This window comes from Diadema antillarum, unplaced genomic scaffold (genome assembly GCF_040938485.1).
Source record: "Diadema antillarum isolate AM-2024a unplaced genomic scaffold, OU_Dant_1.0 seq00000103_RagTag, whole genome shotgun sequence".
NCBI classification, from domain to species: domain Eukaryota; kingdom Metazoa; phylum Echinodermata; class Echinoidea; order Diadematoida; family Diadematidae; genus Diadema; species Diadema antillarum.
This window is the reverse complement of record NW_027271190.1, coordinates 1,827,475-1,839,405: the sequence shown is the minus strand read 5'-3', so window position 1 is coordinate 1,839,405 and position 11,931 is coordinate 1,827,475. Positions and strand designations below refer to the sequence as shown.

Sequence of the window (11,931 nt, the reverse complement as noted above, 5' to 3'; positions counted from 1 at the left end):
CACAAAACTATATAGAACTTATAGGCCTATTATCGACATTTGCTCTAAACATGTAACAATTCAAGTCTTATTTTTATCATCTTTATATCTTTGTACACTTCATTTTGTTCGACTCTAAAGAAGTTTCGATGTAACAAAAGCAAACTGCCTGTCCCGAGGACTTTGTTACAACGGAAGCATCCTAAATTTATTTTGATAAGTGGATTTTAATTACACGTGCCTTTCTATTAAGTAACTGTTGAATAATCGACTTTAAAAAAAGACACACACACACACACACACACACACATAAAGACGCAAAGCATGTACATAGTAATGGGAACTCATCACAATGGGACGCAGTGATTGAGTCAATTCAGATCGATCTTACGATTCTTCGTCTAACTTTACCCCACCATGTTTAAGCAACGCGTCTATCTTCTTCTCCATCCGATCAAATCGATCCTTCAAACTCTTCTGTTCCGACCGCACGTGCGATATCTCTGCGTCTCTGCCGGCCTGCTTTGTTATCTCATCGTTCACAGTACCGCCAATGGTTTCTACTTTGGTATCGATTCGCTTCAGACGATATTTCAGATTAGTGAAGAGTTGATCAGTCGTAACCGTTTCATGCATGACGTCGCCCTGGGACAGAAATGTAATTTTGACAATGCGGTTCAGAAACCCACAATCATCTATATAATTCATTTTATATTCTGCGCTATTATTCAATGAAATGTAAAACTTCAAACATTCCTTGTATATTTTGATCTACTAATGCAAATGAAGATAAGGAATGAATGAGGAATTAAGACATACATAGGCCCTATATGTTTTTCCTACGTTATAATTTTGCTGTGTCACTTGTTTTAACATTTGAAACAATGGATTAATGTACTTGTCTGAGTGTCTCTTATACCCTTTTCATAAACTCATCCTCCAATTATCCGCCTAAGAATTATGCGGACATTTCAATAAAAAATGCGTTCACAAACTCTGAAAATTACCCGCACTTTTTTTTTTTTACGAGCGCCCGTCCTGAAAAAGGCGGATAATCGTCATGGTGACTGCACACGTCCCTCCTGTGACCGCACCCCGGCAATTATCCGCATAACTTTGGATTTGCGTTCACAAACTCCAAATCTGGTCCCGATGCTGCTATTATGCGGATAATAGAAGCGTCGAAAAAAAGCGGATAATTCTTGCCCCGCTCCGATTTTACGACCAAATTATGCGGATATTATCCGCATAATTGAGTTTATGAAAGAGGTATTGGGTATTTACAAAATGGACTTTAAAAAGCCAGTTCTACAATAATGGTATAAGACGCGTTATATCAGTCATTACACTCCCAAGAGCTGATTTTAACGAATAAATTGTGATCACTATAACTTCACAATACTAAAAATGAAAAAAAAAATCATAACTGAACAACAACAACAACAACAACAACAACACCAACAAATTCTGGAATGTTAAAACTTGACAGATTTCTAAAAAAAAAACAAAACCCGGGGGTGATTTGATAACAATTAAAACATGATTTAATGTTCATGCTAATGGAGTGTTGATATCAGTAAGCGCAGGATTCTTTTAGCCTACGCATTTTTCGTTTTCTCATCAAATAAATCTTTGTTTGTTTGTTTTGTTTGTTTTATTTATTTCAATACGGTTTAAAAAAACCCACTATCAGCCTCAGGGCTGTTTTTCAGTGAGTCCGTATATATCAACATACATGGTATAAAACAACAAAAGTAAAATACAAAACAAAAATTGCATTCACAAACACGACAAGAAACATTGACAAAACAAAAATACAGTAACAAAGTTTGATAAGGGAAAAAAATGTAGATACAAAAAACAAAGGGAAAAAGTAATCTAGACAAAAAAAAAAATCATACAAATCTGCAAATTACCATATTAAAACGGAGTTTGGAAAATGGTACAATTAATGTTTGACACAAATCTATTCAACTGGGTTTCACATCTGAGATTAATCGGGAGGCCGTTATAAACTTTTGACGCTACATACAATGCGCTGTTTCTCTTGAAATTTGTGTTTGGCTTTGGGAGGGAAACTTTGGATACGTTATTTCTCAGTTGGTAATGTGACAATTTTGTTGTTAATTTAGCAGAAATCTCCCTAGGAACAAGTTTGTGCAGTAGTTTGAAAACCAATATAGCCAGATCTTTTTCTAACTTCACATTCAGACAGTCTATATGTAAGGTTTCATACAGTAGCTTTCGACTATACATACCACTTACTTGTAGGATTATTCTCAGTGCCCTATTCTGAACGACCTGGAGTTTCCGTATGGCGGTAGAATTTGAATGCATCCAAATTGTATTACAGTAGTCAAAATGGGGTTGTATCATGCTTTTGTACAATAAGATCGCGGTATCTAGGTCAATGAATGCGCGTGTGCGTCTTAACACGTGTAAACTACTCAATGCCTTTGACTTTACATGACTTATTTGTGGAGTCCAAGACAAATGACTATCGAGAATAACGCCAAGGTATTTACATTCCGAGACGAACTCCAGCTTGCTATTTTCAATAAAGAAGGACACGTTACGAAAACGGGATAATCTCCTTTGTGATCCCATCAGCATAGCTTTGCACTTTTTTACATTCAATAGTAACTCGTTATGGCTCAGCCAGTTCACTACTGAGGTTAAGTCATCATTCACCTTTCTTTCAAGCTCATAGGGGTCTTTAGTTGCTACGTATAGACAAGTATCGTCTGCGTACAGAGATACAGTACAATGATGGACAACACGAGGTAAATCGTTCATGTATAGAATAAATAACAATGGCCCTAGTATACTGCCTTGGGGCACCCCAGATGAGACAAATGATGTGGTCGACGTATGTCCATTTATAATAGTTACTTGCTTACGAAGAGAAAAATAACATTTGAACCATTTTAATACATCATCACTGAAACCGTACAATTTCAGTTTCCTGAGCAAGATATCATGGGAAATCATATCAAATGCTTTTTCTAAGTCCAAGGTTACCAAACCCACGACATAACCATTGTCTATGGCGGTGCTTATATTTTCAGTGAGTTGTAAGAGTGCAAGGCTTGTCGAGTGGTTTGGCCTAAAACCAAATTGATTCGGGCACAAGATATCGCTCTCCGTGAGATATGTGTAAGTCTGCTTAAAAACAATTTTTTCAATTACCTTCGATAGGACGGGTAACACAGAAATCGGCCTGTAGTTGCGAGGATCGCAAACATCTCCATTTTTAAACACTGGAGTTATTCGAGCTAATTTCCATTCATCAGGAACATGTCCTTCCATTAATGAGAGATTTATTATGTGTGTCAACGATTTACCAATGCATTCAATTGAGTCCTTAATTACACTGCAAGGAATATAATCAAGTCCTGTTGCTTTATTTCTGGGTATTTCCTTCACTTCAAATTACTATAAATATTTTTGGGATACTTTCTTTGCAATCTGGGATGACGGTTATGCTTTTAACATAGAGCCATCAAACCAATGACAGTGTTAACCGCCCAGCTCGACTCACCCGTGATTGGTTCTTGATGCAGATCTTGGAAGCCTGACGTAACACATGTTTGTCTCCGGTGAGGGCGCGGTACCACTTCTCTAACCAAGCCAGGCGCGCTCGATTCACGTAGAAACGTTGGCGCCGGATAACGGCCGACCGCCAAATAAAGATTGGGAGAGCTTGCTGGACTTCCATCACCAATTCCACCTGTTGATGAAACCATGAATGATTACAGAAGCTCTACCGTTACAGTCTCGAATCAACCTTTATTCATGCCACATATCTTGACATTTGCAAAAAGGGATATGCTATTAATGATCTTTAAAGCTTGGCTTTTACAATATATTGCTCTACAGCCATTATAGCAGAAATAGAAATCTGATGATGGCAGTCCGTTTCAGGTTTTGTGTACTTCAGATATATTCTTCTTCTTCTTTACATTACCACATTACTCATCACCACGATGAGGGTCATTCTACTAAATACTCCGTTCCGCCAAGAAAACCTGACAAGTGCCGCATTTCTGGCAAAAGGGTGTATCTGTGTTCTGTAGGTACACTACAAAATCCCTTTCTGTTGCCTGTCTTCTACAGAATGATTATGGCAGAAGAGTGTATTTTCATAAAGGAATCCTCTTGCCATCAAATTTGATCCCACAACCATGTGAAAATGGCTCAAGATGGCTCCTTTTATCTAAGAAACAACAACAACAACAACAACAACAATATACAGCATATTTTGAAAGTTGACACTGACCTTTGCCATGATTATCATGGTCAAGTTGTAGCGCCCGGTTCAAGTTTGAAATTCACAATGAGACTGTCTGAAAAATCAGTGACTGACGAGCAACTTTAGAAAGGAAAATGAGTATACATACCTGCATCGCAAGACGATGTAACTTGGCCTTCTCTTGGATGGCGTGAATATCATCTACCGCCAGACCGACCTGAAAGACCACGTGCGTACATAATGTTATACATGTTTTATGTAAAAACTAAGTAGTGTTATAATGATACTTCGAACTATACCGCCACCAGTCATGTTAGTTGTCTTGAAAACGTGCCAGGGGAGAGTTGTGGAGCTTGAGACTAGGCTCATTTTGCTCAAAACGCTTGAATTTACTCACTCGTTCATGTATTGTGTAATAGGGCCTATTTCTTTGCCCATCTAGCTATCTATCCATCTACAGACAGACCTATATGGTCAAGTGGATAAGGTTCTAGAGCATCAGAAATGAGATCAGTTGTTAGAATCTTGCCAAGTGCTTACATCTTTGGACAAGACGTTTCACCCATGATTGCTTGTAGTAAAGTAGGTGCACAATGGTTATTACTTAACGTCGGGTATTATTAAATACAAGACTCCTTGGAAAAACTGTGCTATCACTGAAGAGGCAACATTCAAATCCATGAGGTGGTATAAACTAATAATCAATGGATTTATGTTTGAGCAGTCATTTCAGAGGTTGAACAGAAATGTATTATACGTGATATAGAAGCCGTCTCCATGTAGCAATATCATTTTTTCCTCCAAACTTACCAGAAGATTCATGATGAGGATTGACATGATAACTAGGAAGAGTGTAAAAATGACGTAGGTGATGCTCTGATAGAAGACAGAAGACAAGAAGTAGTCTTCCTCTCCATCCGCCAGAGTGTTTTCCGTGTTCAGGTAGTTCTGACTGTGGAAGATGTTCCCAAAATCCAGCTCGCCAATCATCATTACGAAAGTCTTGGCGAAAGAATATTCGATCCGATGGAATGGTTGCTACAGCGGGAGAAAAAAAAAACACGTTTTTACGTAACATGTATATACAATTCTGTTCTGAGCAGATGAGTATACGGACCCTGTGGGGAAGATACTTTGATAAATCTAGTGAGCACAAACAAAAAATAGGTGAAGCAAAGTACATGTAATTGTTTTATTCTGAAAACGTAAAGGCCTGCATGTCCCTGTATAGTGATATGGCAGGTGACACGGCATACGAGAAACATAATAAAAATAATTTCGAGCGTTATTTGTCGCTGGCATATTTCCTCTCATTGGTTACCTGGTTCATCAGAAGGGTGTAAAAGGCGAGAGCGAAAGCCACGACGAAGAGAATTAGCACCAGAACGAACTTCATGAAGGTACGGACAATGTCTGAAAAGAAAAAAAAATATCGTCTGTCATTAACAATTATAAAACATTATGATAGACTGGAAATTGAAAATATAACGCTGGTCTGAGGCATGCATTATATAAGTGATGTACTCCAGGTTCATCTCTTCCTATTGTTATCCTTTTCAAACCAAACATATTGAACAAAAATAACTTCATAAATCACGTCACATATATTTCGAATTGAAAGATAAATTTCACACACACACACACACACACACACATACACACATAAACAGAACTGTTTCGCACAGATATGAGGAATGTTCCTTGACGTAAGAGTTTGTCGTTTTCCATGATATTCATGATGCATGAAACTGTGTACAGAAAATGTATGGTTGATATGAATATTTATAAACACATAAAGAATTATATGTATATGTATATGTATGTATATATATATATATATATATATATATATATATATATATATATAGTTAACGAATCAGTAGAAGAAGAACGCCGTAAGAAAAAATAAAAAAATAATAATAATAATTAATCATAGATCTTGAAGATCTTAAAAACGGAGCATAGCTCTCAAATACTGAAAGGCAAGGTCACACTCTTCATCAGTGCCCATGGTGTGACAAAAGATCTTAATCAAACCCGTTTCTGAAACAGACATGAAAACACGTCTGATCATGGGCGGACGGATTTTGAAACTAACCTTTCAAAGAAGTCACCGCGCTAAACAGATGGAGGTAGCACACAATGTCCATAGTGACGCATCCAATGACGCGTAGTCATGACTGCAAGATGACATGGCAAATCTCCGGCTCCAAAACAGTGAATCTGAAAAGGGCCTCATCGCCAACAGTCGGAAGAGTAGCAGAAAATGTACACAGTACAGAAACGTAATAAGAAAATTGGTCTGCTCGGCATCTTGATGCCATCAAGATGCCGAGCAGACCAATTTTCTTATTACGTTTCTGTACTGTGTACATTTTCTGCTACTCTTCCGACTGTTGGCGATGAGGCCCTTTTCAGATTCACTGTTTTGGAGCCGGAGATTTGCCATGTCATCTTGCAGTCATGACTACGCGTCATTGGATGCGTCACTATGGACATTGTGTGCTACCTCCATCTGTTTAGCGCGGTGACTTCTTTGAAAGGTGAGTTTCAAAATCCGTCTGCCCATGATCAGACGTGTTTTCATGTCTGTTTCAGAAACGGGTTTGATTAAGATCTTTTGTCACACCATGGGCACTGATGAAGAGTGTGACCTTGCCTTTCAGTATTTGAGAGCTATGCTCCGTTTTTAAGATCTTCAAGATCTATGATTTATTATTATTATTATGATTATTATTTTTTTACGGCGTTCTTCTATTCGTTAACTTATTATCATCAAGATGCCGAGCAGACCAATTTTCTTTATATATATATATGTGTGTGTGTGTGTGCGCGCGAGCGATTATATTATAGACAAAATATATGTAAAGCTTTATTTATAGATAAGACCTGCTATACTTTTTGCACAAGACCTATTATGTGAGACTATTCTCTTGCCACAAAGATGCCTCTTCCGCTGAGGTCGATATTCATAGAATGATATCATGATGTAAATGCTGAGCTATCGCACTAGCACTACTGCTACTTCTACTATTATAACCTTACAGAAGACGAGAGTGCCAACATACATCTTCAAAATGAATTAGAATTTGTACTCAATTGAGTTTCTCTTTCTCACCTATGAACATGATCACGTAGATTCCGAGCACCGAAAACCGCCGTATGAAGAGAATGAGGTTGATCCACGCAAGGAACACGGCTACCGCCCCACATTGCCACTGCCAGTCCTGTAACGTCAGAGTTGAAAATCAGAAATTATTATACAAGTAGGACAAAGTTATGGGTGATAGCAATCAACGTGGGGCTTTACTAGCACAGAAGAAGAGACACACTGTGAAATGCTTAGTTTTTCTTTTCTTTTCAACGCCTACAATATGCGGTATTGGATATGTAACAGTTGTGTCCTCTCTTTAACACCACTCATATGCTCATTAACGTGAGCATAACTGTTAGCTATCTTACACTTTCCCGCAAGAACACATCCCCCTTTAAAGGGCCCCTGAAATCCAAATGCAAGTTGATTTGTATTGATTTATGATACCCTCAACATTACTTTTGCGATGAAACGAATATCTAGAAACATTCCATATATTTTAACGATTTTTTTCTTCTATTTTATTTAAATTATTTGGTAACTCTCACAAAAAATCCTTCCAAACCAATATTCCTCAGATGACCTCATCTGTCAATCATTGCTAAAGTACTGAAATGTTTAACAAAAGACATTGGAATGCACCTTCCCCTCGACTCAGCATAACTTGCATGTTTCTGTGATATTCATGTGACTAACAAAAGGCATGGCGAGGAAACATGCAAGTTATACTGAGTCGAGGGGAAGGTGCATTCCCATGTCTTTTGTTAAACATTTCAGTACTTTAGCAATGATTGACAGATGAGATCATCTGAGGAATATTGATTTGGAAGGCTTTTTCGTGGGCGTTCCCAAGTAATCTGAAGAAAAATAGAAGACAAAATCGTTAAAGATATATGGAATGTTTCTAGATATTCGTTTCACCGCAAAAAGTGATGTTGAGGGTATCATAAACCAACACAAATCAGCATGCATTTGGACTTCAGGGGCCCTTTAATCTTTCGTCGCTTTAGGAACATAAAACCTTGTCGAAGCGGAAATGAATACAATCCAGATATCTGCTTCTTGATTAAAGAGCTGTTGTGACAGACAGGGTTTGTGCATGACGTTTTAAGATGTCGTCTGCCACTCTGAGTCGCCCCCGAAATCTGAAAAATAAAAACACGGTACGGATTGGGAAACCCCCCTACCAGTCGTATGCTTATTCCGTTGTAGTATTGAACCCGGCTCAGAGGAAGGACGAGTAGAATGGCAAGAATGTAGAGGGACCATTCTATCAGATTACCAAAGCCAAAGTACGATCTGCGTTGAAGGAACAACTGGAAAAGCTGTTTAAGGAAGGACAAGAGAGAAAGAAATACACTATTTGATTTATCAATAACAAAAAAATAGGAAAAATCATTACAAGGGGAAATTACGACCGGAAACATTAATATTCTCCTGTACAGAATCAAAGATCCAAGTACATTTTGAAATGATCCGATATAAAGAAAAAGAACAGTACTAGAACTTGGCTTGTCTACGCCAATAAATGTCTGAAATGAGAGGATGTATGAACAGTCATACCATGTTCATATCTCGCAGAATGAAAACTATAAAAGTTATCGGTGCTGAGCACTCCAAACGTCATTGTATTCTGCGATAACCCTCTAAAGACTAAGACCTAAAAATATCAATATCATCTTACTGTAATATAGCTCTACTCAGACAGGATGAGTTAATCTTACAAGGTCAGCAATCAATGATTAGTGTATGTTCTGTGCCAGTTGATTTATGTTAAAATGTTATTTCGTCAAAACACCGTCTTTCAAACAGATGCTACACACATTGCTGCGTTGTTTATGCAAGGAATCTGTATCACAATTATCCCCACAATTATGAATAACTGGTTACTGACCAGCGACTAACAATTCAACTGTTTTTAAACATTTTTCCTTTAATGCGAATCAATGTCTTTTCTTTAATATGGTACTACAGTAAAGTATAAAGGACGCTTCCACCGATGTAGCATCCAGTCATGTTTAATTCTTTGTTTTTGTAAGAGCATGGAAACGATACGATGAATCTTTTCACAAGCTTACTTCGCGAATGACATTGATGATGGCAAGTATAAGTATAATCCAGTCGCCAATACGGCCGAAAAAGAAGAGCGTGGCCTCGGAGAACTCCCCCACCCAGCGCTCTTCGCCGTTCGTAAACCACGTCACACCATCGGTGGCGTTGGCGAAGCGCACATAGTAACTTGGCGGAACGACGAGGACATATCCCGTAAGCATGGCCACGAAGAGGAAGTAGAATACCAAAGAGGCCCAGAAGAAGAATCGTCCCACTTTACTCCACTTGTGATTGAGGAGGCTAGCCACCAATGGGTGAGATAGCAGATTAGTCCGCTGGGCGGAGACCTGTGACGAAACATCTAAGACTTTTCAGAAAACCGATTTCAATGGCTTGTGATTATTCAAATATGTCACAAACATACACTTTGCTACGTGATATAAGATGACACCGCTTTTAAAAGTGACTATGTGCTGACTTTCACTCTGTATTGATTTTGACTCTTCTTACCTATAGCTTCAAATAATAACATCAACATTCTTTCAATATTGTTTCGAATGGGTGTAGATCAGAGTTACCTCTAAGATAAATACCAAATAAGCTTACAAATGTTACTAGATTTATAATGAAGTCCTGAACTTGCTTATTGTGAATCGAACTGAATAGGCTAAAACAAATTGACAAGAAATAAATCGAGCTGGGCTGCCTTAAGCAAAATTGAACCAAACTGAACTGATCTTATAACTTGATTTGAAGTGTCCGAAATTGATATGACTGGACTGGAAAGAAACAAACTATCAAATTATATGGACAGACAGAAACTAATCAAGGCTGAGTTGACGCTTGACATATTCTGTGTGACGATGAACACTCAAATTGCCCAATGTAGATTGGAACTTAGCCTGAATTTTCAGGAATTCTCGTTGACTGGACGAGTTTCCACCGCAAGTTCTATTGTCATTCTGACGGCAGCCTGACATAAATTGAGGCTATTTTTGATAGCTCACCATAATATTGAGAGGATGACTGAGTGCAATGTCCTTGGAGATTGTCGTATACGGTGTCGCGTCGACCTTCAGATGTCCTCTGGAGTCATACTGGTCTGTCGTCGTCGGGGTCGTCTCCTCCTTCGCATCCGGGACCGAGGTGGTATTCTTGACGTCGTCATCTGTATCGTTCGCAGTCGTTTTGCCGTTCGGTTCAGAGATAAAGGATGTCTCCGTTTGTTTAAGTTCGCCGCTGCCGATAGAATCGTCAGGGTCTACGACAAAAGCGTCGTTTTGGTGTTTCGCATCTTCCTTGTTTTCCTCGTCGTCCTTCTCTTCTTCCTCTTCATCATCATCGTCATCATCATCATCTTCGTCCTCTTCGTCTATTGGAAGATACATAATTACTATCAGTGTCGACTGCGTAATCATAAGACAGCATCATCCACAGTGAGTATTTCATACAGCATGTAAGAAATAACAATGCTTTGTATCATTGGTCGGCATCGTTGTATAGTTATTTCTAGAAATCTTCTAGAAATTGGTTTATTGGAATTTATTGAAATGTCAAATAGCATGTATTATTGATTTTCAGAAAATTTACACTTTGAATTCGAAAGCAATAGCCAGGAGCGTGAAACGAAAGTAATAAAGAATTACTTTTAAATATCTCTCATGGCTAAGCGTTATAACTTCTGAGAAAAATGCACTATCGCGTTGTCTTATTGGGTTTTGCATATAAACTTGTCTCTAGTTATATCGAGGCGGCGTCGAGTTCGTTGCATGAACCCGGTCTTCAAAATGAACTCATTTCAGTTGTTATTTGCGTGTAATTAAGTTATTCACGTCACAGCGGTCATATAAGAGCATTTGTGAAACACACTGAATCTATCTTACGACAATTTGAAGAATATTCATGTAGTTCATATACGGTAAATTGATTTAAGCAAGCGGCAAAACTGAAGAAATACAACGAAATATCATTCTTCTTCATAATATGAAAAGAACGGAATCAACGTGACTTTGTGAGCTTGAAAATCTTTGCACGATGGGAAATAAACCTCTGAAATTCACGCATCAATAAGCGAGATGATATAATGTTTAAAGATTCAACCAACTTGACAACATATATGTTCCTTACCGTCAGAATCCTTTGGTTTCTCCCACTTGGAGAACGAATCCTCCAGGAGCTCGTAGTAGAACTCCACCCAGTAATCGGCATCGTTCGGCCGCACCTCGGGATTTCGCTGAACGCAACGGTCCATCACTCGCTCGGCTATTTCTGTTACATTTATTTTTTGAAAGAGATAGACAAACAAACAGATAAGAAAAGTGGCACTCTACTCTCAAAGAATAATAAACCTGTCTGTGGTTGAATGTCCTCAATAACTTCTACATTATAGTACTCAATCAACAAGGTAATCGATTGTGACTAAACATTATCATGTTCGGTGTTTGTGTGGGCGCGCGTGTGTGTGTGTGCGTAAATATGCGTGTGTATCTGTGCTGGAGTGAGGTATCCCTGGAGTATGCCTAGAGGGGGAAGTGTTGATGAGGTTATACGGGTG

General features: G+C 38.4%; 1 protein-coding gene across 1 annotated transcript in view; it reads right to left on the bottom strand.

Moving 5' to 3' along the window:
- Positions 1-356: 356 nt before the first annotated feature.
- Positions 357-11,931, bottom strand: part of LOC139726902 (uncharacterized) — a 34,250-nt gene continuing 22,675 nt past the window's right edge. Inside the window, exons 14-23 of the mRNA XM_071637896.1 lie at positions 11,505-11,645; positions 10,385-10,749; positions 9,404-9,724; positions 8,513-8,650; positions 7,350-7,458; positions 5,553-5,644; positions 5,042-5,269; positions 4,380-4,448; positions 3,521-3,709; positions 357-624 (exon numbers count right to left, since the gene is read on the bottom strand). Coding sequence (XP_071493997.1) covers positions 367-624; positions 3,521-3,709; positions 4,380-4,448; positions 5,042-5,269; positions 5,553-5,644; positions 7,350-7,458; positions 8,513-8,650; positions 9,404-9,724; positions 10,385-10,749; positions 11,505-11,645 — 1,910 coding nt within the window. The 3' untranslated portion in view covers positions 357-366. The remainder of the gene's footprint in view (positions 625-3,520; positions 3,710-4,379; positions 4,449-5,041; positions 5,270-5,552; positions 5,645-7,349; positions 7,459-8,512; positions 8,651-9,403; positions 9,725-10,384; positions 10,750-11,504; positions 11,646-11,931) is intronic.